The sequence below is a fragment of the Cibotium barometz genome, chromosome 38 (assembly GCF_041138505.1).
Source record: "Cibotium barometz isolate CiBa-2024 chromosome 38, ASM4113850v1, whole genome shotgun sequence".
NCBI lineage: Eukaryota > Viridiplantae > Streptophyta > Polypodiopsida > Cyatheales > Cibotiaceae > Cibotium > Cibotium barometz.
In genome coordinates this window covers 30,456,106-30,482,463 of record NC_141083.1, presented here as the reverse complement: position 1 = coordinate 30,482,463, position 26,358 = coordinate 30,456,106, and the positions used below count along the sequence as shown (strand labels likewise).

The 26,358-nt window shown below is 40.3% G+C and overlaps 1 protein-coding gene across 1 annotated transcript in view; it reads left to right on the top strand.

Annotated features, from left to right (window-relative positions):
• Nucleotides 1-6,880, top strand: part of LOC147616589 (uncharacterized) — a 35,708-nt gene extending 28,828 nt beyond the window's left edge. The window contains exons 4-6 of the mRNA XM_086777659.1: nucleotides 3,378-4,004; nucleotides 4,110-6,353; nucleotides 6,613-6,880. Of these exons, the coding sequence (XP_086633785.1) occupies nucleotides 3,378-4,004; nucleotides 4,110-6,353; nucleotides 6,613-6,660 (2,919 nt within the window). The 3' untranslated portion in view covers nucleotides 6,661-6,880. The remainder of the gene's footprint in view (nucleotides 1-3,377; nucleotides 4,005-4,109; nucleotides 6,354-6,612) is intronic.
• Nucleotides 6,881-26,358: the final 19,478 nt, after the last annotated feature.

Genomic DNA, 26,358 nt, shown 5'->3' with positions numbered 1-26,358 from the left:
GTAGCAAAAATTATGAATTGGATCTGTTCCGAGTTCATTGTTCGAGGCTTTTGGAATGTGATGTGTTTTCTGTCCACTGTTGGGGATTATGGGCACGGTGTGTCCGGTAGCTCATCATCTATTCATGGAGTTCATTGCACACTTGTGTGGGAATTCGTAGCCAAGCAAAGTTCCTTGTTGTTCGTGGTGGCATTTTGTTTCGAGGAAATAGGTTGGCGGGTGCTCTCTTCGAGATGATTCCAGTATTCGCGGTGCTGGAGGGTCCATGGTTGCATCTTCATCAAATTATCTTCTTCAGACTCTTGCACACACTGAGCTGCAGAGGGGGTGTTAGAATTGTTCATCTCTGTGTTATGAGGTTACCCTATTTAATGGGTATTTTATGTATTTTTTCTTGTGTAGTAAGTTGTGAGCTGGTCGGCGTGTTTCTAGAGGCAGTCGGCCATGTCATTTCTCTACTGTATACGGTAGCTCCTCATTGCTCACTTTAGTCATCCAATCCCTTGCACATTGTTCAACACTTCTGCTGGCTATTGCCATTGTAAAGCTATTTGCTATTATAAAAGGTGATCTCATCCACAAGCTCTCTCTACTTTCTCTCTCTTGTTCAGTTTATGCTTCCGCCTGTGCATTCTCCAACACAAATTGCTTCTTCTTCATGCTCAATACACAGTAGAGAGAGATGACCTAATCTACCATGTATTACTAACATGAAATATATACAATGGTGAATAGAGATACTTAATGGTAGCAGTGGGTGTCCTGCTTGAGGTGGCTAGGGCTAGCCTTGATGTTGCACTTAGGGTTGGCCCTACCACTATTGGCCTAAATAGTTTAGTAGATTCTTTGCCAACTCATCTATGGTCATGTCCTCTTAACTAGGAGTCTAGTTGGTATGGGTTGGACACCCTTGGTTGACGATGGGGCTTTGGATCATGCACCCCCTATCGGGTGGATGACTTCTACATCCCTGTCTTGGAGATTATCTATGAGGTCTATTACCTCGGTGGCAGTGGCACTCATCAAAGGTGTAGAGCCTAGGCCTGTAGAGATGGTCGGGACAGCAAAGTAATGGCCATATCTTCTGATGATATCTCCTTCCCAGCCTGGAGGACTTCTTGCTGAAGGGCCTGCAGCTTGTTAATGTGCTCCCGCATCGTCGACGACGTTGCAGGGCTCATAACCCGCATCTGCACTTCCAAGGAAATCCTCTTCATGGGCGATACCTTGTTATAAAGAGAAGCCAAGTGCTGCCATATGCCTCTGGCCAGCATCATATGCTTTACGTGATTGATTACTTGTGGTGTGCAGTTGAGGAAGATAAATGACCGGACCCTGGCGTTGACACGATCCCACATCTGTGCCTGTGCCTCACAGTCCTTCTTCATTGACAGTAACTCCCCTTCCTCTGCTTCCGGCCGTGGAACCCTGATAACGATGAAATCAGCAAGGTCATATGACTCCAGCACAGACTCCATCATAACCTTCCAGATGCCGTAATTGTTCCCGTCCAACTGACGGTCCACTCGGAACGTGGGGAGAGTTGGGATCTTCACATGCTTCTCGGCCAGCTCTAACAAATCTGCCATCGCGGGGATGTAACTGAAAAGGTTGGGTGGGTGGGAAAAAAAAGCTTTAAACCTGCAAGTGGCTGTCCAGCAACTTAGCCCGCCTTCCTCTTTCTACTTCGCTTCCCGAACAGTCCCTAACAGTCCACCAATCAGCAACACAAAAATCCCCCTCTTGCTCAGAAAACTCCCATGATCTCAATGACTCAATGATGATTGATCGATCAATGAATGAATATGGTCATGGTCTAGACTCCTATTTATAGTGTCTAATGTTGGTGAGTTGGCTACCAACTCTACCAACCCTAATATTATGTCCAACTAAGTGTGTTCACACATAACGTAATAAATGTGTCCACATTGGGCTGCACATTGGGAGCATGGACAACATTACAATGTTCTGGCACAATGGCCCTTACAAATACATGAATCCGGCCATGTACTTGACCTTTGAGGTGGCCAATGGATAGAAGCATGTTCACGTCACACTCGGGAGAATGTGCACGTGACATCCCCTTCTGCTAAACTTGGAGCATGGGTGCAATTGATTCTCTAGGGTTCCACCCCCGCCGGGACGGATCTTCTAGCGAACTCGCTCTCTGCATTACACATTGGTCCAAACTCCAATAGCATGGCCATTGGACCTGCTGTCTTCAATGATGTCTGGGTCACTGCCTCCTCGGGAACCGCATGCAGCTCATGCTGATTGCAGGATTATATACAATGAAGACACACATCCAAATTTAGATCGATACTGTATGATTTGAAAGATTTGCTACAATGCATAACCTAATTGTAGTAGTGTGACGTGACTACGGAAGCTAGACTTGATTATTGCTAATTATTATTGATTAAGAAGCACTGCCGAAATAATCATGTTTTGTCAATATACGGTAGATTAGGTCATCTTATGTGATGACTGGCCCACAATCCAATGAAGTGACGTCCACACTGGGCCTGATCATGGATGCCTGGTACTCACATGTCTGGACGCCCAAAGCGCTGCCATACCTGCCCAGTGCCCATACATGCCCTTGGACCCTGCCCTTCAGGTGGCTGCAGCTGAAGTATATGTCCATGTGCATCCTCATTAAGGCATGCATGTAACATAGAAATGTTTACCTTAATGGCCAACCTCTGTGTTCTTGCAACATGGTATCTTGTCTTCCCAGGCACGCTTGTGTTTTGGTACCAAGTCATGCGGCCCTGGCTAGCAACAAATCCAGATAAATGCTCCACACTAAATATATCTTTATTGGGGCTGATGAGCCTTTAGCACAGTGTACACAGCCCACCTAGGCACCCAGTCCATATGGGTTAATATATGTAATCGACACTTGGTGTCTGAGACGCATTCAACTCGTGGACAAGGGGCTTTACAGCCTACTGGTGTGAAGAACCAGGGTTTCATTCCGAGTTTCTGTCCATATCAGAACTCGTTGAGTTTAAATAAATGTTGGATGCACCAGGGCTGCTCTGTGCATGAAAACCAGTGTGGCAGTACAGGTAAGGGCTTTTGGCCTTGACTAGAAGAACTAGAGTGTCTCTTGAGAACTCATGGCAACCCTTACTACCTACCTTTTTTGAACCACCATGATTCATGCATTATTAATCCACTTTCCTGCTCTATCAAGAAGGGTATTAGGGATTGATTGCATAGATCCCATTTACTTCCCCAATTATCTCTCATGCAAAAAGAAGGCGCCAAAGAGAACCTATGCAGTTTGGAATGTAGCAGTAAATAATTAATCTTAATTATATTTGTGTGTTTGATCTCTTACAAAAAAAGAGAAGGATTGCATTGTGCAGCTTCCATCTCGGATTGAAAGAAGTGATGGTGTACCTGCTGACGTCATTAGTGTGCACAAGTTGGCTTCAAGCTTACCGGAATTTGATTATGGTTCTTTCGATAGAGGAGGTGACAAGGGAGGAACTATTGTTGAAAGGAAAAATGCATGGGACAAGGGATTGCCCAGCAGAGAAGAGGATTCATTAAGAGTACCGGAAAGCAGTACTTTCAGATATGGAATGAGAAATGGGTACGAGCTGCAGCATCACTCTCCTCGAGCTCTTATAGATGCATATGGCAATATCAGAGGGATGCGAGCTCCAAGGTTACCTCCTGTTCTTATACAGCATGCCCAAGAGTTGGATAGTAGAAACAAAGGTCAAGCCAGAGACTGGCAAAAGTTGGAAGAGGAAGAGTATAGCTGGGCAGATGTCAGTCCAAGGTTGTTGGATGTTGGTGAGAGCTTAAGGAAGGAGAAGGATGACTGGCTCCATGGGGGTGCTGATAAGAATTTGATACCTGGCTCTTTGACTGCAAGAAAACCTTTTGGTTTAGACCAGCCACTTTCAGGTCATTCTGGCTGGGTTAGGCATGGGACTTGGTCAGGAATGGATCGGCCTGCATCTGCTGAAGATAAGAGCACAAGGGTAAGAGTATGCTTCTTTTTATCTGGCTCTTTGTTTGTTTTGCAGGTTGGTCGTAGAAATGATTCAACCTTTTGGCTGATATAGAGCTGTCCTAACGTTTTGCAGGATATAGAAGAACGGGCTCCCTTGCAAGACATTGGATCCAGGCTTGCCCTGGATCCTCTTGTAGAGCCTCCTGTAATTGGGCCAATTGGGCGTCCGATGGTCGGACATCGGCCGTTTGCTGGCCGCTTGCCACGCCCTTTGACTCAACAGCTTAGCCCATCTTCACAATCAAGGCTTCGACCATTGCAAGTTAACAGGAATACTTCACCTTCTGTGCTTGGACCAACGATTCAGGGTTCTGAGGCCTCAAATCCTGGGCCAAACTCCAGCAGTGGGCTAGCGGCTACAGATCCCCCCTTGGCTAGCCGTTCATCTGTGCTTCCTAACTTAGGCTCTTCGTTTGGTGGTGTCAATCTGAATTTGGAGTCCTTATCACCTGTCACCCCTGTTTCAGGCTTGAATTTTCAACAGAGGCAGCACCTCAAGAGGCCTTTATCTCCACTGTCACCTGCTACCTTATCTCAAGTGCATAACCCACCACCACTCAACCAACAAAATTTGTCATCCTTGCCACGGCATGGTTTTCCTTCAAAGTCTGTTCAGCACCAAGACCAGGCTCCAGATATGCATTCTCATTCATCACAGCAGCCTATGTCCTTGCACCCACAACAAAGACCTCCTTTGCTTATTCAGCAGCCAGGTGTCCCTCAACCTCCATTGCTAACTGCTCAGCTGCAGCAAACAACAATAGAACAAGTGCCAGATCAAACACCTCCTCAAACAGTGCCCGTGCAGCCTCAAATCCCAATTCATTTATTAGAGTCCCTTCAACAATTGCAGCACCATCTACCCCCTCTTTCAGAAGCTCCTCCTCAACCTAGCCAGCCTCTTCAACCTCCTTTTTTGAAGAGTTCTTCACAGCCAAGTAAATCAGCACAATTACCACAGCCATCAGTGGGAACGGTTCCAATCTCGCAAGGGCAACCAATGCCTCAGATTCCTGCGCGTAAGGGGTCTGTGTTGAACGATAATGCTTCTACATTGCTTTCTGGAACACAAAGTCATGTCAGCACCAACAACCTTTTGGCAGCATTTCTACAAATTGGCTTGATATCTCCACAAGTGTCACAAATGCTTTCTGAGCCTGGGGCCTCTTCTCTTGTTCCACCTTCTGAACCTACCGTTTCTCAGCTCTCTCAGGCCCATCCACCCTTACCAAGTGGGCCACCACCTCCTTCAGCAGGGGGAAACAATCTAACGGGGCAATCTAGTTTATCTGCTCCCACTGTTTCCACCTTGACATCTAGCCCTCTAACCCTTGCTCCTTTACCATCGCAACCAGCTGTTGCCTCTACATGGTTGGTGCAGCCTCCTCTTCCCCCTGGTCCACCCCCCCCATCCTCTCAAGTTGCAAGTTCAATATCGCAACCACCACCACCAGCTGGGCTGCCATCAACAGCTGGGAACAACCTTACTTCTCTTTTGTCTTCTCTCATGGCACAGGGAATGATTTCTGCTCCGTTGTCAGCTTCTATTCCTCCTCAATCAACTGGAGTAGCTCCTTATGCGTCGATGGGGGTTTCTGTTCTCAATCCATCTTCTAATGCACTTCTGAGCGGAGTGGAGCTTTCTAGCAGGTTAGCAGCCCCATCTGCCACCGTTGTGTCAGCCACATTAGTGACCGCATTGAGGAATCAGGAGCCACCAGCCAAAGCTACAAGTGCTCTCACTGATGGGAGATTACCAAGTGTTCTTAATGCAAATGAATTCAAACAAGAGCTGCTGCGAGATAGGCAGGAGTCTGTGATCAAAGCTTTATACTCTGATTTTCCTAGGCAGTGTACAACTTGTGGACTACGATTTAAGTACCAAGAAGAGCATAGCAAACACATGGACTGGCATGTATCCAGAAATCGCCGGCAAAAATCCTCAAAAAAAGTGTCCAGAAAGTGGTTTGTGAGTGTGAAAGAGTGGCTTGATGGTACGGGAGCAGCTAGCTCTGAGGTGTCTCCGTCCTTCTTTACTGATGAGGTAGCAGAGAAATCGGAGGAGGAGGAGGTGTTGGTGGCAGTTCCTGCAGACGAGAACCAAATTGCTTGTGCTTTATGTGGAGAGCCTTTTGAAGACTTCTACAGTGATGACACAGAGGAATGGATGTATAGAGGAGCCGTCTACATGAATGTTCCCCCTGGAGGTTCTGTGGAGGGCCTGGATACCTCAGTGCTGGGTCCCATTGTTCATGCTAAGTGTCGGTCAGAATCGGTTGCTAGTACTGTGGCCGACCCCACTGAAGATGCTGAGCTTGTAAGTTGTTCGAACTGCCTGTAAGATGTCCCTTTTCTTACTTTGCAACGTTTTTTGTCTCGCCTCTTATGTATGCGTTTGAGGGTCGTTACAGACAGATGTCCCACCCACCCATTGGTCGGAGGTGGTTGCTTGTCCATGAGGGACAAGTCCGCGGGTGAGACCTCTTTTTCATGGGTGGGTTTGTCTGGAAAGACTCCGATGTTCACCTAATCACTGACGAATGCTGATGTCATATGTTGTGGGATATTTTATGCAGGAAAATGAGGAGGATTTTGGCCATAGCCAAAAAAGAATACGGTTGTAACCATTTTTGCACTATGTTTTGTGGGTCTTTTGACTGTGCTTTTGTACATGTTAACTGCCATGAAAGCAATGCAGACTTAACACACCTTTTGTACATGTTAACTGCCGAAAGCCATGAAGACTTAACACACCTTTTGTTTGTCTTTGTACCTCTCTAAGCAAGGTTGCAATGGGAAACGATTGAAGGAATGAAGATATGATGCAAAGTAAAAAGTTTTCAATTTGTGTGTAGGCTTCTTTTCTCAGAACCTTTCTTCTTTTGCCTATCCTCACGTGTCTACTTTTTGTTTTCAATTTAAGGTCATCACTAGTAGATTAATATGACCCAAGGGCATTCAACACTCTGGTCTTTAAGACTGGCGAGGAAAATATTAGTTTATTTGATTTCTGATTGTCTTTCAAACAATTCAGTTGAATTAGTAAGACAATTTATGCTGGTTACATGAAGCATGAACGGGATGGGCTTGCTTGTTTCTTTCTTTTGACGGTTCCTAAGCTCCAAGCTGGAAGTTACAGCTTGGAGCTTAGTACAGTTGTGCAACTGTACGATGTGCCACCATGTGTAGCTGATGTTTGTAGGCTATTCATGAGGTATCTTTTTCTCCAGTATTCCTTTGTGTACCTTGTGCTGGAGCAATGGAATGCCTTCTAGGTATCATGTAGAGAAATCTGGAGGGTGTTTTGAGTGGACTCTTACTTCAAGAATGTGACTAGTATTATATGTGATGTGTAAATTATAACATGCAAGTGGAAACTCTAGTATTTGTTGTAACTTGTGCTAGTTATTTGGGATGCCAATAGGTATGTGTTTCATGGATGTGTGAAACTGTGGTGAAAGAGTTGGACTTGTGGTTCCACACGTGAGTTGCGATATTGCCCCCCGTTACTTGAATTTTCAAAATACGAACTCCAAAGATTAAGGCTTTGTCCAATCAGTGCAGTAGGGCTCGTTCAGTGATACATGTTGGAATACTTGATAGAATACTTTTAAGTTTGCAATACATATATCAGAAAATTAGATGTGGATTACAGAAAAATAGTGTAGAATATCATCACTTCTGCAGTGCGTGTGGTTTAATAGTATCTGATAATTGGACCGGAAGAATGTGTTGCCATAAAACATTTAGGGAAAGCTGTGTCAATGCTTTATTAGTAGCTGATTACTGGACTGGAATAGAGTGTTGCTACAGAACATTTTCTGAGAGCTGTTGGAACAAGAAAAATGGTAAGTAGAGGTCCTAACAAAAGATATGAGAGAGAGAGGGAGAGAAACGGAAGACCAAAATGGACTATGAGACTGAAAAAGTTTAGAGTACATAACTTGTGATAAGCTATTGTATCTAAGATATAATCATCTGACTGTAAATCTAACAAACAGAAAATATTGTGAAGTACTAAAGTCAGAGACACGGTTACCAAGTCGGCAAGTGTACGTGGCTTTGTAGTTATTCTCACTTTGTAATCGCCATTGGATCATGGACGTGGCTACATAGAACTTGGTTATGTGTGGTGTTGCAAGTCTAAGAAATATTGAGAGGAGTTGGGCCATAATCCAAGCTAGGAACGGTAGTCCTGTGAGCTTTTTGCATTGTCACATGCAGCTTGCAGTTCTCCCACTTTGTGATCACCGTTTGATCATGGACGTGGCTCCATAGAACTTGGTTATGTGTGGTGTTGCAAGAGTGGGCCATAATCCAAGCTATTTATGGTAGTCTTGTGAGCTTTTTGCAATTTGTCACATGCAGCTTGCATTAACTAAGATGTGAAAGAAACGAGGAGTGCTGCTGATTTCTTCTGCATGCGAGTGTTTTTTCTGAGCGCACTTTCTATGCATATACTCATCTCATGCGTGTAGAGAGCTACATATCTTTTGTCCATATTCAACGAGGCTATGCACATACAAACACCAAGTGTCACCCTAATCAACTAATTGCATAGCACAAGATAAGCGGGGTACAAATCATGCATAACCCATAGCTTTGACTTCTTTTCTCCTCCCTAGCAGTGCCATAATTCTATGGGCCCATTGGGTCTCCTACGTTATGGTTAAGAACAATCCTCTTGGTGGTCCATGATTTGGTGTAGTCATGGTAAATAATCTCATAAAAAGTTCTAATTCGGTAATCATGTCGAGTATATTAAGATAATCAAGGAATCAAAAAAAGATTACATTATATTATTTGGATTATTTTAGCTGAGTAATTTAAGCTCATTTGAGCTATCAAAATAGTCCTTGGGGTGTTCAAATGCAATACTTTTTTTTCGATATTAAAGTCGGGTTTGCTTTTTTTTTTATATATATATCAATATTAAAGTCGGGTTTTTTTTTAAAGCTGCATTTGGTTGGCGAAAATATATTTAAAAAAAAATGAGGCTTTTGTTCTTGTTCTTGTATTTGTTTTTTTGTTTTTGGACCGTTGGTGTGGATGCGGTGACACAGATTTTTTATGGACGATATCCCCATCAGGATTTTGTTTTACCAAAGTTGATTATATAATGTGTGTGTGTGTGGATGCGGTGACACAAATTTTTTGTGGACGATACACCCATCAGGATACTGATCACAAAAGCACTGTTGGGTACAACACCCAATTCGCGTTGTGTTAAGCTAGCATAAATTACACTCTTGCGATAGCCCAAGATCAAAAGGATGAGAGACCTGTTGTGGCCGCTTGTGGAACTGAATGTTTAGCCGACATAATGAGACACCCATATCACAAAATGGACATAAATCCATGAAACCTTCAAAGGGTGTACTTGGCATTCAAAAAACCCACGAAGAGGAGTCCTAGCACTGGCAGAGAGCTTTCGGAACATGTACTCCATGCATTCCCTCATGCGCTTCTCCTCCTCGCTTAGCTGGTTGGATGGCAGAGAAACCAAAACACTCAACTTTAAAAAAAGCTCTCTCTCTCTCTCTCTCTCTCTCTCTCTCTCTCTCTCTCTCTCTCTCTCCGCTAACATTTTCTACTTTTATTATTAAGAAAACAAAAAACAAAAACAAAAACAAACTAAAACATGGTAATATTTTTCTACTTAACAAATCTAAAAAATCTCTCTCTCTCTCTCTCTCTCTCTCTCTCTCTCTCTCTCTCTCTCTCTCCATTAACATTCTCTATTTTTATTATTGTTAAACAAACAAAAAAGGAAAAAAAGCTCTCTCTCTCTCTCTCTCTCTCTCTCTCTCTCTCTCTCTCTCTCTCTCTCGCTCTCCACTAACATTTTTTGTTTTTTAATTATTAAACTTGGGGCCTATGTAAGTTAACGGAATTATGTGTGAAGCCCTAGCGTGTGGGTCCAAATCTAGTATAGCCCAGGAGAATCGTTGAACCATTTAGTAGTTGCTGAACATGGTATGATAGTCATCCACATGAAAATCCTCATTAAAATGGTATGACGACCTTGCAGTTAGGTGCATTCACTTGTCTTTCTCTCTCCTAGATTGGGGCTATTTGGGAGCTATGAATACTTTGGTTATAGTTTGTCCTTCCATTTATTATGTGTATGTATGCATGTGGCTTGATCTTGGATGGTTACAAGAGCTGTTATGATTGGTATCAAAGTGGGACTTGTGTCAAAAGAAGATATATGGGGTGCACAAAAGTCCCAAAAGAAGATATATGGGGGTGAAGTTGCTGTCGGGGTAGAAAAGTGTGGATGGTCCAGGCTACAACGTGAAGTTGGCATAGTGGTATGGTTTGACGGCTATGGCGAGGTTGTGGTGGTGTTAAATTGGAGTCGAAAGCAGAGGTTGTATGTATAGAGGCTCTTAGGAGGTACCTATAAGCAATGGGTCATACCATGGGCTAGGCTTGTGCCTACCAAATTATAGCATGTATGCCACACATGCAAAAATAGGAATTTTAAGATTTTTAGAAGCTAATTGTTACTTTACACTATAGGGGCTAGGTTTAATAAGAAATGCTATTTTCTATTCTAACTTTAATGATCCAAAATGATCTAGTTTTCTATAAGTAGTAATATTTTAGGTCCCACCCCCTCCCCCCTCATGCCTTAGTGCATATCTAAGTGAAGGAGTACGTGGTTGCCATATAACCACATGAACCACACCTTCCTCCCTCACTCCCCCACATGAACCACAAGCTCCTCCCTCACCCCTTGGTGCATATCATTAAGCTTTGTCTAAGTGAGGAATCACTTGTAAAGCTGTCATTTTTAGGCATGAATAGCACCCCAAGTGCCATTTCTTATAACCTTTTAATGATGTAGATTAAAGTGTCTATCATGAATGAAATAAATTAAAAACATATTACTTGCTATGAATTCTTCTCACAATCATGCTAATCAAGATGATTTTTAATTATTTTATCACATATTTAATAATAATGAGATCTTGGCTATAAAACCTCTTTTATAATAATGAGCTCTTAGCTATATTTTTATATATTTAATAATAACGATCTCTTAGATAAAACCTTCCTCACCACCTAGCGTGTCATCCTTCAATCATCTACTGTTATTATTTTTTATAAGAATCTATGCACATTTACCATTATCTTAGCACATGTGTTTTCTTTTTCATTGGTTGACTCACCTTTGTGCATAAGGACTCTTGGGAAGTGTTGTGCTCATGAGTGTTGATAGGAGCTCTCATGTCATATAAAAACTTACAAGGACTCTACAAAGTCTTATAATGTTAGCATAAGAGTTCTTCTATCTTGATTTGATGAACTCATAATATCTTTTATTAGCTCTAAAAGCACATATGATCACTTACTAGGCTCACATGAGCTCAAAAGCTCACATATAAGCTCATAATACGATATTATATGATCCCACACAATTTCCAAAAAGACCATAATACCTCCTAAGATCTCACAGAAGCTACTACATGATCATAGGACGTAACAAGATCATACATGATTATTGAGGATTTAAGTATAGCTATCTAGGCCACTTAAGCCAGTAACTCCCAACATGCCCATCATCCTTCTCCTCCATTTCCATGCATTCTTCCCTTAAAAGAAAAATTAATGTGGAGAAAGTCTATATCTCTCACCTCTGTTTTTTTTTTTGGCTCAATTAGTTTAATTGTGCTTACTTCACTCCTAGTATTTGTTAAGTTGAAGATGCAATTTGCACATATCTAGTTTTTTTTTCATATAGGTACAACTACTATCTCACTCACCATCAATATATATTTATTGCCTAAGGTCAAGGGTGCATTGTCAAATAAGATATGGATCTTTTTTTTTCTAAACTAAGAGGAGTGATGATTCAATTGGTTTGGCCTTAGGGAGGACATGAGAACTTGGATTTTATTGTTTTGGGTAGGCAGGTGGGCATGAATAGGTAAGAAGTTTGGAAGAATGGAAATTTCAGGTGTCGATTTTGGGGGGCTCTTATTGGTGCAACGTTCATAGAAACCCTATAAACTATATACAATTAGCCATCAATATTTTATTTTTTAAGCTTATAAACTTTATTTTATTGATTTTTAAAAACTTTAGTTAAAATTGAGCTTAAAAGTCTACAACAAATTTTATTGTACTTTAGTTAAAATTTAGCTAAAAAATCTATAGATTTTAGAAAAAGGACCCACAAAACTTGGGAGATGTAAGTTTTTGGATGTGTTAAGAAAAATATTTTTTGTGAACTAGTACTATGTTGGTTATGTTGTGCAAGAGGTATGGCTAGTGGTGGTGGTAGCTTGATGGCTCATAGAGCACATAACTCCTTGGTGGGTTGGTGGGTTGGGGGGGGGAGATATGGTAGTGAATAGTAAACAGATTAGTCACCTGAACCTCCTCCCATTGTGCCTCACAAATTTGCAAATTTTGACACCAAAAATGATAGTCCACGTTACTCTCTCGCCTTTTTCTCGCTTCCTTTTTCTATTAAATGCCATTTATAGAGTAAGAGGTGTGTGCCCTCAATTGTGCAAGAGGTAACGGAGGGGATCCTTGGATAGGAGATCTCCACTTGCACACTACAATCCATTACATTATATATGGAAAAGTTATTACCCTTATGTTATAGCATAGGCTAGAGTGCAAGGACCTAGAATTCAGATGATCAAAGAGGTGCTTCCTATTTGGGGATAGCACAACCTATTATATACAAAGAGATTGCCCCCCATTATGTTGCTCCACATACTCTCTCTCCATGATGAACATCATGAAAAGGTTGCTTCTTCTTGTTGCCATAAAAATGCAATAATATAAAAGGGGGGGGGATCTATGTGATCAAAGAAGAGGTTAATGTTGGGTACAATACATCCTAGCATGTCACCCCCCCCCATTTTGCTACTCCACATAATCTTCACGATGAACATCATGAAGAGGTTTCTTCTAATTTCCATGAAAATGCATTGATGTAAAAGAGAAAATCAATCTTGGGCTAATCACAGTGCTTACCCAAGTGAGATGAAGTACATTTTACAAGTGTTGAGAGCTTAATGATGAGAGATCAAGGACCTATAAGCATCGGCCACATGGATGTTGTAGTTGTATAGATTCTCATAGGTTTGTGTGGGCAACATGGGATGTGCTACTCTCCTAATTGTTGGATTTTATACCCTAGTAACCAATGTGGTCATGGATGTTATAGTTGTACAGATTCTCATAGGCTTGTGTGGGAAACATGAGATGTGTGAGTCTCCTAGTTGTTGGATTTTGTACCCCATTGTATGAGGTAGCACTACAATAGATACAATAGAGTATAATTTTTTGAGGTGGCCAAGGTGGTCATGGGGGCACTAGAGTCTCTCTATTGGTATGAGCTCAAGCTTGTGGTAGAGAACCTTGGTGAGGCTATGGTGGTAAAGTCAAGAAAATTTTGTTGAGTTCAAAACATGATGCCCTTATGTTGTAGGCAACAACATTGATGGTAATTTCATCACAATGATGCCCACATTGATGGTATCATGAAAAGTAAGTGGGTTATAGTTTTACAAAGAGAGAAGTGTGAAGTTTTTGTGAATGCTTTTTTGTGATACTTTTTTACAGTTACTAACAAACATAATACCTAAAATTTTTGTCATAAAGGTACATGTAATCATTCAAGGAGCTAAATTATTATATATCACCACAATTATCTTTGCTGTCATGAACATGTAGGCATATTTAGGGTAGAAATCCAATTCCAAGTAGAGTTGTTAGCATTGTAACTATGAAGAGCAAAAGCAAGTGGTTGCTCACTAGTTTAGAAGGGGGATTAAGAGACCTTAAAGAGGTTCCTACATCCTCTATTTTCCATAAATATCCACCACTAGTCCATAATTTATCCCATTTTAATGTAACTTAGAAGACCTTGATTCGATTTAGTAGATAGATCAAGCCACAAAACATTTTCTTCTAACACTTTATCAGGAGATCCATGAAACTATACACTTTATAATGTAATCTATGAATTGTATAAATTATGAATCCTTGTAAAGAACATATAACAAATAACCATGCATCCTCACTCATACTATATTGATCATGAAACTCTAGTTCCATATTCTTATTGCCTGAAGTTGCCTAGAAAATTGCTAAAATTTTTCTTGCACCTATTTCTTACTATGTTATGTTGATTTTCCCAAAATATAGTAGCTCATAATGTTATTAAGGCCATACTTTCATAAGGACCAACAAGGGTCTGAAAAGTCTAAACCTCAGCAATCTTAGAATGGTGGTATAAGAGCGAATTTTTAGGCTGATTATGTGGCTTGAAGTGTTACTTTTGAGCTAATTGTATGCATAATTGCCAAGCATTTCATGAAACATGTTTCAAAACCATTTTATACCGTTATAAAATGTTTCAATTGTCGTAATTGTAGATGTTAGCATTTCTTTACCATTACCCTAGCCAATCAATTATTTATCATCATGTAATCACATTAACTCCACATTTATCATATAATCACATTAACTCCACTTTTTTCCTACACACTATGACTAACATACTTAATGGGTCTCATGGAAGTGTGTATTATGTGAGGAGTAATTCATGGAATTTAATTTCCACATTTTTTATTATTAAATTCTCCTAGATGGATTTAGATCGAGAAACATTTTCTATTATTTATGGATTGTCCTAGCTGAATTCATATCGAGATACCTTTTAAAATTTGAGCGGCTATAGCTAACCGTGTACATGGGTGACTCCATTACAAGTGTATGGTGTATTGGTTGCATCATCTTGATTATATTAAATTTGGTATTTAATCTATCAAATTTTTAATTGATTGGTGCAAGTAAAGATGTCTGACAACATCAACTAAATTGTCAGTGAGAAGCTTCGACAAGAAAAACTTCCATGCGTGAAAGTTCATAATGATCAATTTCCTGATGGAAAAACGTTTTTGGGACTGTGTTGAAGGAGACAATAAGGAGCCTCTAGAATTGCTTGAAGAGAACAAAACTCTTGCAAAGATAAAGGCGCTCAAAGATTCAAACCACGATGCAAGGAAAATCATGTATTGTCTTTTAGTCAGTGTGATAGACACTATGATAGGGCATATAGAAGATGCCAACACTCCAGTAGTTGCATGACAAAACCTGGTGAAGATGTTCCAGAGAGACAAACACAAAGGAAGGAAGTTAGAGCTTAAAAAAGAGCTACATACAATGTGGAGAAGATAAGTACGAGTATGCATTTAAGATCGAGGGTATTGTTGAATCCCTTGGGTCTATTAGTCTCCGTGGAAGAGACGATGCCTTGTTGAACATTTGTTCGTCGAATGGGCTCGGCAAAGAATACAAGCCATTCAAGACCTTTATTACTGTAAGAGAGAATATTTCCAACTTTCATGATTTGGTGTCTGTTATAGAAGAGAAGTCTTTAGGTGAAGACTCTTCCTCCCAAAGCAAGAACACTATAGAATAGAACTTCTACTCAAATTCATGTAGAGGTAAAGGTCCCTGGTCGAGGCCAAGGTGGTGGCCATTTTAAAAATCAGAATGCAGTCCCATGATTCACAGGGAAGCCATAGAGGAGGCTAAAAAGAACATGTTGAATTCAATGACTATAGATGTATCCACAAACGGTGATGATGTATGGTATAACTTTTGGGCACCATAAGGAAGGTGTTGACTTTCTTGGCTATTCACTTGTGGTGGGTAGTAAGTTGATGACTTTCTAAGCACCATAAGGAACTCTTTGAGCAAGAACTCTACCACTTCATTTATAAAATGTATACTGCAATCACTCACGATTTCTAGTGGGTAACTGAAATGAGTAATCACATTTGTATAGAGGAACTTGGCAGTGGATCTCATGTTGGCCTTCTGCATGGCCTTAGCGTTAGCCAGTTTGTGAATTGGTGGCGACTATAAGATGTATAGCATGATCACTCATTATTTCTATTGGCAACTGAAATAAGTAATAAAATTCGTATAGAGGAACTTGTCGATGGCTCTTGCATCGGCCTTCTACATGGCCTTAGCCTCAGCTCACTTTGGGAATTGGTGGCGACTATAATGAAATGTGCTTGGGTTCCCTTAGTGGATGGGCTAATGGAACCAATGAAGTATAACCCATTTTTCAAATGGTTATTCCAAAATTATAGGGGGGTTTGGGGCATTTGGTCCTCTCTTGGACTATGGCATACCTTTAGCATTCATTGCAATGATTGACAAATTTATTGCATATCAACAAAGTGTAGACCACCACAGGCTTGGAGAATTTACGGGCACTTGTGTCCCTATCCTCCGCCTATGCCAAAAATGGGCTTGCTCAAGAATGGTAAACAAAGTCATCTTAATGAATGCATATTTTTATGATGCCATCTTAACCCTTCTTGGAAAGTATTCCGGCTATTAATTGATAAGGGGAACCTTCCTAATGAGGCATCTAGATCTATCTTTCTTGGTGGGATAATGGATTGCAAATGCATTGGTGTCGGTACATGGTCAATATGGAACAAGGGAGCATCCCGAAGATCGTCTTCCACTCCTACAGAGGGTTCTCCACTTGAAATTGTGGAAAGGTGGCCTACCATTAGCATGGACATGCACAAATCCCTTTTGCACAATGATGGTGAAACCAAACTTTAAAAGAATGAGCAACCATCTATTGATACACCTATAATGTAAGAATTATTCACCAAATAAAGAAATGCTTGATGGGGTCGACAAAGAAAACAAACGCGGCAGCCAAGAGGTGAAGCAGTGGGTTATGTAATTAGATTCAATGTCATTTAGTTGAGATAAGTAAAGGTCACAAGGAATTCCATGTTGTACTCCCCTGACTGTGCTAATATGCATCTAATAGCAAATTCTGAAGCATCGATATGCACATGAAAAACTAGATCCCAATTAAGGGATATTAAGATAGGTATGCTTAGTAGTGCCTTCTCTTCAGTTTTTTGAATGTCCACTGGAATTCATATGTTTATTCAAAGATAATAAATAGCTTATACAAGGGTATGGCATATATGACATACAAGAAGATGAATCTTCTATAGTACCCTATATGCCCCATAAATCTTTACACTGCCTTATAGTTGATGGGTGGTTGTAACTTCAAGATCACATGGATCTTGTTCTCATTTGTGGAGATGTTCTTGGATACACAATATCCAAGGATGACACTTTCTTTGACCCAGAATTGACATTTGAGTGGTTTCACAATGAGATACAGTAAGGTCTATATCTCTCAAAAACTAGCCAAAGATGAGCAAGATGGTTCCACAATGAGATGCAATAGGCTATGTATCTCTACACTGTCTTATAGTTGATGGGTGGTCGTAACTCCAAGATCACATGGATCTTGTTCTCATTTATGGAGATGGAATTCTTGGATACACGATGTTCGATGACACTGTCTTTGACCCAGAATTGACATTTGAGTGGTTTCACAATAAGATGCAGTAGGGTTTGTATCTCTCAATAACTAGCCAAAGATGAACAAGATGGTTCCTTCCACTTTGAGTGGCTTCACAATGAGATGTAGTAGGGTTTGTATCTCTACACTTCCTTATAGTTGATGGGCAGTCGTAACTCCAAGATAACATGGATCTTGTTCTCATTTGTGGTGGAGATGGAATTCTTGGATACACGATGTCCAAGGATGACACCATCTTTGACCCAGAATTGACATTTGAGTGGTTTCACAAGAGATGCAATAGGGTCTGTATCTCTCAAAAACTAGCCAAAGATGAGCAAGATGGCTCCTTCCACTTTGAGTGCGGGCATTTTGAGGTTAATGTACTCTGAGCTTCTGTTTTTTTGGGAAACGAACACCTTTAGTGACACCCACTTGGTGTGCTCGATTTTGTACAAAAATCCCACATCAATGAGCTTGTTTAGCTCCTCTTTGAACATTTTTTTGTACTTGGGACATGCTCTCTATTTGGATGGCTTTGCGTCTTCATGGAGAGAAATGTGTGTTTTACCACTTTCGAAAGAATTCCCTTCATCCTGATATTTTTTGAGAAAGGTTATCAATTCTCTTTCTCACTCAAAAGTAAGGTTTTTGGCATTAAAAATTGGCTTACATTTTTCACTTGTGTTAGTGAAGTTTACTTCTTTGACCTTTTTGGGGCAATCACATATGAAGCCTGTGGCCCAGGCTTCCTTAAGCCTCCTTACCATGTGCCACTATGTCCCCAATGTTGGAAAGTACTTAGGCACCTACCTTAGATCTTCCTCTTGAGCCTCGATGAGCTCTTTGAGTTTCTCTTCCTTTTATGCTCAGCCTGAACTCTATTGGTCTTGCATTTGGTGGCTCAACAAAGCTTGGATTGTTTGGAGGTCATGGGTTCCTCGTCACCTTTATAGGCCACTGTCTTGTAGCAAACTTATTTAGGTTAGCTTCCCACTGTCTAAAGTAGGTCTCATGTGAATCCATAGCCTCAACAAAGCTAGTGAAGATCCGTCATTGGGAGAATCTACATCTTAGGATTTTTATAGGGTTTTCTTCTTCTTGGATTAGTTATTATGAATACTACATATTGTTATATGCACATTATGTGTGCATATACTAGGGGTATAACCCACATTAGGCTTGTGAGCATGGGAACAAGCTCTATTGGAGCATGGGTTAGGACTAACCTTAAGGGTTAAGGTTAGGGTCAGGCATCCAAGGGTCACACATGGGAAATGGAGAGTCAAGAGTCACTTGAGGGCCCTCCTATATAATAGAGGCATGTGGCACACTCAAGGGAGGCTTGGGCTTGTGAGGCCAAGGCTATGTTATGCTTTCTTGTGTAGAGGATCATATCTACTCACTTACCATTTCACACTATAGCTACATGCTATTGGATTGGAGTTATACCTCTTGATGGTATGGGACATCAAGGTAGAGGTATGATGTATTTCATTATATTTCATGTGTGCATCTTGGGCTCGGGGGTGGTTGGGTGGATGAGTTTATGCTTGATTTATGCATGTTTATGCATAACAATTATCTAGAGAGATCTTAGGGTTTTAACAGTAGTATAAGAGCAATCTCTAGTTAATTGTCATTGATTTTTTCTTATTGCAAATTTTGGCATTTTTTTGAAGTAAATATTTACTAATAAAAATATCATTTTGTTGATTTGTGTTGATGATTTGCACGTGGATCGTCGATATGGCGATTGGAATGCGTGTTACTACTATTCAATGGGCGAATTGACGTTGCCAGGGAATTTCGTGAGTTTAATGCTATTTTTTTCTATTTTTTGTGGTTAAAATTAAGTATTAATAGAAATTTTTTACAAAAATACAGCATATTTTATTGTGGATATTTTTGGTAGAATGGATTCCCTAAATTTCTACAATTTTAAAGGATTTTTTTCCTAAGTTTTAAGAAATTTTTAGAGCATTTTTATGGTTAAAAATATATTTTTAATACATTTTTGTGGGTTTTTTCCGCGGGAATGCGATCAAATTTCTGTTGATTTTTTGCTAAAATGCAGTAGGGGGCAGCATGTTGATGCATGAAATGCTCCCCCGTGTGTGTGGGACCCTCTCTGCCTCTCAATTTCGATTTTTCCTTCTTTTTTCCTCTCCAGCGTGTGAATTTCTCTTAAAAGGGATTTTTTAAAAACATTAATCATAATTAATATTAATTATGATTAAGAGTTTAATTAAAAATTTTAATCAAAAGATTAAAGTTAAGCTCTCTGTTAAGAGAGAGAGATGGAGGGGGAATTGAGTAGAGAAGATGGAGTGAACCAGGAGCATTGGTTTATTTAAAAGTTCCTAAAGATTTTCAGATGTTAGAGGTCATCTAGTCTTTTATATCAATAGATTGAAAGGGAAACTGGGAGGTGAGGATTACACAGTTACTCCTCAAGAACTCGTTGAAGTCAAAGATTTATCCTATGTTCCACATGAACCTGATAAGGTACTTGAATTCAGGGAAAGGAAACTTTCTAGTTGACTAATCCCTGAGGTTAAAATTAGGTGAAAAGATAGGGAAATAGAGGATTCGACTTGGGAGTCGGTTGATATTGTTCAGTGCAGTTCTCCTTCTTTTCATTGCAAGAGTGCAATGTTTTGAGAGAGGGGAAGTATGTTATACGCACATTATGTGTGCATATACTAGGAGGCTAATCCACATTAGGCTTGTGAGCATGGGAGCATGGGAACAAGCTCTAGTGGAGCATGGGTTAGGACTAACCTTAAGGGTTAAGATTAGGGTCAGGCATCCAAGGGTCACAAATGGGAACAAGCTCTAGTGGAGCATGGGTTAGGACTAACCTTAAGGGTTAAGGTTAGGGTCAGGCATCCAAGGGTCACACATGGGAAATGGAGAGTCAAGAGTCACTTGAGGGCCCTCCTATATAATAGGGGCATGGGGCACACTCAAGGGAGGCTTGGGCTTGTGAGGCCAAGGCTATGTTATGCTCTCTTGTGTAGAGGATCATATCTACTCACTTACCATTTCACACTAACCATTTCACACTAGCTACATGATATTGGATTGGAGTTATACCTCTTGATGGTATGGGACATCAAGGTAAAGGTATGATGTATTTCATTATATTTCATGTGCGCATCCCTTGGGCTTAGGGGTGGTTGGGTGGATGCATTTATGCCTTATTTATGCATGTTTATGCATAACAATTATCTAGAGAGATCTTAGGGTTTTAACAGTGGTATAAGAGCAATCTCTAGTTAATTGTTGTTGATTTTTTCTTATTGTAAATTTTGGCATTTTTTTGAAGTAAATATTTACTAATAAAAATATCATTTTGTTGATTTGTGTTTATGATTTGCATGTGGATCGTCGATATGGCGATTGGAATGCGTGTTACTACTATTCAATGGGCGAATTGACATTGCCAGGGAATTTCGTGAGTTTAATGCTATTTTTTTTATTTTTTGTGGTTAAAATTAAGCATTAATGGATTTTTTTTACAAAAATACAACATATTTTATTGTGGATATTTTTGGTAGAATGGATTCCCTAAATTTCTAGAATTTTAAAGGATTTTTTTCCTAAGTTTCAAGAAAATTTTAGAGCATTTTTATGGTTAAAAATATATTTTTAATACATTTTTGTAGGTTTTTTCGCGGGTATGCGATCTAATTTCTGTTGATTTTTTGCTGAAATGTAGTAGGGGGCAGCATGTTGATGCATGAAATGCTCTCCCGTGTGCGTGGGACCCTCTCTGCCACTCAATTTTGATTTTTTGTTGAAATGCAGTAGGGGGCAGCATGTTGATGCATGAAATGCTCTCTCGTGTGCGTGGGACCCTCTCCGCCACTCAATTCTGATTTTTCCTACTTTTTTCCTCCCCTGTGTGAATTTCTCTTAAAAAGGATTTTTTAAAAATATGAATCGTAATTAATATTAATTATGATTAAGTAAGGATTTAATTAAAAACTTTAATCAAAAGATTAAAGTTAAGATCTCTGTTAACAGAGAGAGATGGAGGGGGAATTGAGTGGAGAAGATGGAGAGGAGAGAAGGAGAGGAGAGGTTCTCTCCTCTCCTTCATATTTTCTACGCACATGCGGGGGGCCAGGGGGGGACTGCGCAGCAGCAGCAGCAGCCGGCGCTCGCGGAAAAAAACGCCCCCCCCCCAAATTTTTTTTATAAGCTTTTTAATGTTGTTTTTTTAAAAAAATGAGTTTTTTTATTTAAAAAAAGCTTTTGATTTTTTTTCAAAAAAAGCTTGAAAAAAAAGCCTAGAAAAATAGAGAAAAATTTGACATTTGGGGAAAAAAAATCTAAGGAAATTTTTAAAAATTTTCATCTTAATTTTTTTTTTGGCTTTTTATCTTCCGAGAAAATTTTGGCTTTCCGATTTCCCAAAACCTTTTGGCTTTCCGAATTCCGAAAAACTTTTGACCTTCCGTATTCCGAAAACTTTTGACCTTTCACATTCTGAATTTTTTTGTCTTTTCATTTTTCCGAAATTGTTGGCTTTCCGTATTCCGAGAAAACCATTGGAATTCTTAAATTGTTTGACCGTTCGTATTCTAAATGCGTTCGAGGTGATTTAAAAATTTTAAAAAATTCTTAAAAATTAGTGAAAAATTAAAAAAGGTTATTTTAAATTTTGGAAAAATGTGGGGTTGGTGTTTGGCATGTGGTGTGTTTATTCGGGCGCCCGTGACCATTCAACTTCCTTTAAAATATATTTTTTGACCCAAAAAATAAGAAAAATCCATTAAAATTGTAAATTTTCATTGGATTTGAGAGGCGGAATTTAAAATTTCGCTTCATACTACAAGGACTCTTTGACGAATTCACTTCATACTATTTCTGAACCTCCATGATCTTGATCTTCTTTCATAGGGTGACCTTAATCCAAACAGCATCCCGGCCTTCATACCTTGATCATCACTGTAGCTCATAAGATCACCACCTTCAGTTTTGCGCTTTCCACCAAACTTGAGTAAAGATCTTTAGTTTGAATAGCAGTGAACAGCTTCAAGCTATACACCAGCCTCTTTCAATACTCTCCACAGAAAACTTAGCTCTCTCAGACCAAAACCAACAACGTCTCACGCACACTCCCTAGAGCGACTAGCCACTAAAAGAAACATGCCTCTTTTCTCAAACCCGCCACCAAACGAACAAGAGAAAAATACACCAGCTCTGCCAACTCTGTGGCAGCTAACAAAAGTAGTGCAATACCTCTGTGTGCTCAGAGGCGGCAATACAGATAAGAAACACACCTCTCTCTTCTGCAGCGCTACGGCAGCAAACAAAGCAACACCCAAAAACAACTCTCCTCTGCGTTCACAGCTTACAGCACCTCCACTCTCAGGAAAGACAGGTGCCTGCTTCATCGCCACCCCACCCCTTCATCACCTTTCTTCTTCTTTCGCCTGCTAGCCCATCGACGTTCTCTCCTCTATCTCTTCTTCCCAATATAGCAAGCTTCCCTTTCCATCCCTAATGTCCATGCCTCTCCGGATTTTTGGCGCACGCGGTGACGGTAAACCTGCCAGGATGCCGTTGGCGGTCGCCATTCTGACTTTCTGGAAGCTTGAAGCTTCTAATTTCATATTAGATTTTATTATCTATGGCTGTTCATATTGCGCAGCCCTTTCAACCAAGTCCCCAAGCCACTTAAGTCTTCCCACCCTTTGCTCACATGCCATTAGCACCACCCTTTTTGCCTCCTCATTAGCCTTAGGTCACACGCCACAAGTCATCCGTGCTATATATTTACAAAGGGCATGCTCAAATGCAAACAGTCAGCACTCATGCAGGCCATTGACACATACACACACACACCCGAAGACTCGCCCACAAAAGCAGCAAGATCACCACATGATGAGGATGCAAGGCCTGATGGTTATGCCTCTACTCCTTCTGCACAACAGATTTAGTCTCAACCAAAACTCAAAACTGACCCAAATTGATTACATATTTCTTGAAACTCTTAGTACTCTGCACAGTATATACACATCATCAGTCTCTGTTTTTGTCCACACATATTTAGCAACCCCCTATTTTTGCTGAGACATTCATGTCCAGCAGCTGTACAAACAGGGATGTAATATTCAGATCTTCCTCTGTACTCTCCACAACCTCCTCCACAACCTCCTCCACAACCTCCTGACATGCATCACAAGCTTCCTGACCTTCTTCTTTCAAGGCTAACATCAACCGAGCAAAATATTTCTTTAATCGTAGACCATTCACTCTTCTTTTATGCTTCTTTCCATTTAAATCAGTAAGCTGATAGCTTCCATTATCAAACTTTTTCTCAACTTTGTATGGACCTTCCCACTTTGTCTGGAATGCAATATGAAATGTACTGTCCAGCTTGCTATTATATTTGAGAACCAGATCACCTTCTTCAATTTCTTTCTGCTTCACCTCCTTATTCTCTTTCTCTTGTCTTTTCAATTGCATAGTGGCATAATGATCAAAAGCTAGTTCTCTATCTAATTGGACTGTTTGCAAAGCTAACAATCTTTCTCTGTAACAATTGATGGGTTCATATCCTTCTTCAACCAGAAACTTCAAAGCTGGAATTTATACATCAATAGGCAAGAGTGCTTCTTTTCCATAAACTAAAGGAAATGGTGAGAATTGTGTACCAGATTTCAATGCAACTCTTTATGCCCATAATACACGATTCATCTCCACATCCCAAATTTTGACATGGCTTTCTGTCATCTTAGTCATCATCAGCTTAAATTCACCATTGAATTTTTCATTCAAACCATTGCATTGAGGGTGATAAGGAGTGGTATACTTGTGGTTGATGTTTAGTCTTCTGCATAAGTGGTCAACTACCTCTCCTCGAAATTCAGGACCGTTATCTGACAATAACTCCAGAGGAATACCAAATCTGCAGCATATATGTTCATACACAAAATCAGCCACTTCCTTACTATCTACTCTCTTCACTGCCTTCACTTCTGCCCATTTTGATAGGTAATCCACCACAGTAAGCATATAACACTTCCCTTTGGTCGTCCTGGGAAGAAGTGGTCCAATTGCATCCACCCCCCACCTTTCAAAAATGTCATATACCAGCATGATATTTCTCGGCTCCATTTTTAAGATTCTTTTTCCCATTCTCTGGCACTCATGGCAACACCTGCACCAGTGTTGAATATCCATCTGGATGGAAGGCCACACATAACCCTCCAGTAATATCTTTTGCAAGGTGATCTTAAATGCATAATGACCTCCACAAGCTCCCTCATGATTTGAAGATAGAATATGATATTTCTTCTCTCCAGGGAATTCTTCTCAATACCTGATCAGCTCCTTGCATGTATAATTCATCCCCAATCATGACATAATGCTTACTCTTCCTGATAAAATGATACTTTTGGCCTTTTTTGAGATCCTCAGACAAGCGACCTGAGAGTAAGTAATCCACTACCTTAGATGGGTATTCTCTCCCTTTGTATAATGGCTCTTCAATTTTTGCAATTACCGGGTCCTGATCAATTACCTCCTGGGCTAGCTCATGTGCAATATGATTGTCCTCCCGTCGCACATGTTGAATACTCCATGCTGTAAATTGATGCAGCAGCCTTCTAACATCAGCCAGACATCCTTTTAATCTCGGATTCTTTGCCCGCCAACTACCCAAGACCTGCTTTTCTACTAACAGGGAATCTCTAGCTTCTGAATTTTCTGTTTTAGAGTAGCCTGCAGCCCCTTAAACAATGCTGTGTATTCAGCCTCATTAGTACTTTCGGCTTTCAGACGTATTCCATCTTTTAGAATCAGCCCGCTTTCTGAATCTTGGATTATATAACCCCCGATGGCCTGATGTATACTCCTCTTATACGAACCATCAAAGAACAAGACATGAGCTCCGAGAATGATAATTTGTTTCTCTTTTTCTATTTTTGAATCCACTTCCTTCACCAGGATCGGGGCTTCCTTATATGTCAGAAGATCTGCCAAAGTTGCCTTGCAAGTATCTCAATCAAAAATAAGAAATCATATTCTTGAAGCTCCACTGTCCATCGCATCATACCTTTTGAGAGCGAAGTACCATTCACCAACTGAGGGAGAAGAGTATAGTTTGTCAGAACCACAAATGGTCTCATCAGGAGATATGACCTGAACTTCCTGCATGCATATACCAGACTTGACAAAACCAATTCAGCCTCTGTATATTTCCTTTCTACTTCCGTCTTCACTCTACTTGCATAATATACAGGTTTCATGTATCTGGACTCATCTCCTCTCTGCATTAAGATTGCTCCAACCACATCCGGACCAAAAGAGGGATTCACATAAAAGACCTAGGAGAAATCTGGGGCTTTTACATTAGAAATACCTCCCAATACCTCCTTCACTTTCTCAAACACTTCCTCGCATTCTTCATTCCATTGCAATGGTTCTTTCTTCATGGCCTGTTGAAGAGGATAAAGCAATTGAGATACTAAATGAATAAATCTCGCCATATACTTTACCTTTTGGACAAAAGTCTGCACAGCAGGCTGCCTGGATGTTGATGGTGCAGATAATAAGATAAGAGCTTTTATTTTTTCTGGATCAGGTTCAATTCCATTTTGAGATATCATATGACCCAACAGCTTCACTTTTGAACATCCTAAGTGACATTTTTTAGGATTCAACTGTCCACTTGCATCATCCATTTTAGAAAATACTTGCTCCAATTTATTACCATGCTCCTTTTGAGAACTATATACACATATATCATCCAAAAAAGCTCTCACAAAATCATCAGTAAGAGGTGCAAGTACTCTATCAGTATTCCTCTGTACCATGAGGGTGCATTTTTCAAACCGAATGGTACTACTTGATAATAATAGCAACCCCACGGTGTAATGATAGTGGTTTTAGCTTGGTCTTTCTCAGCAAT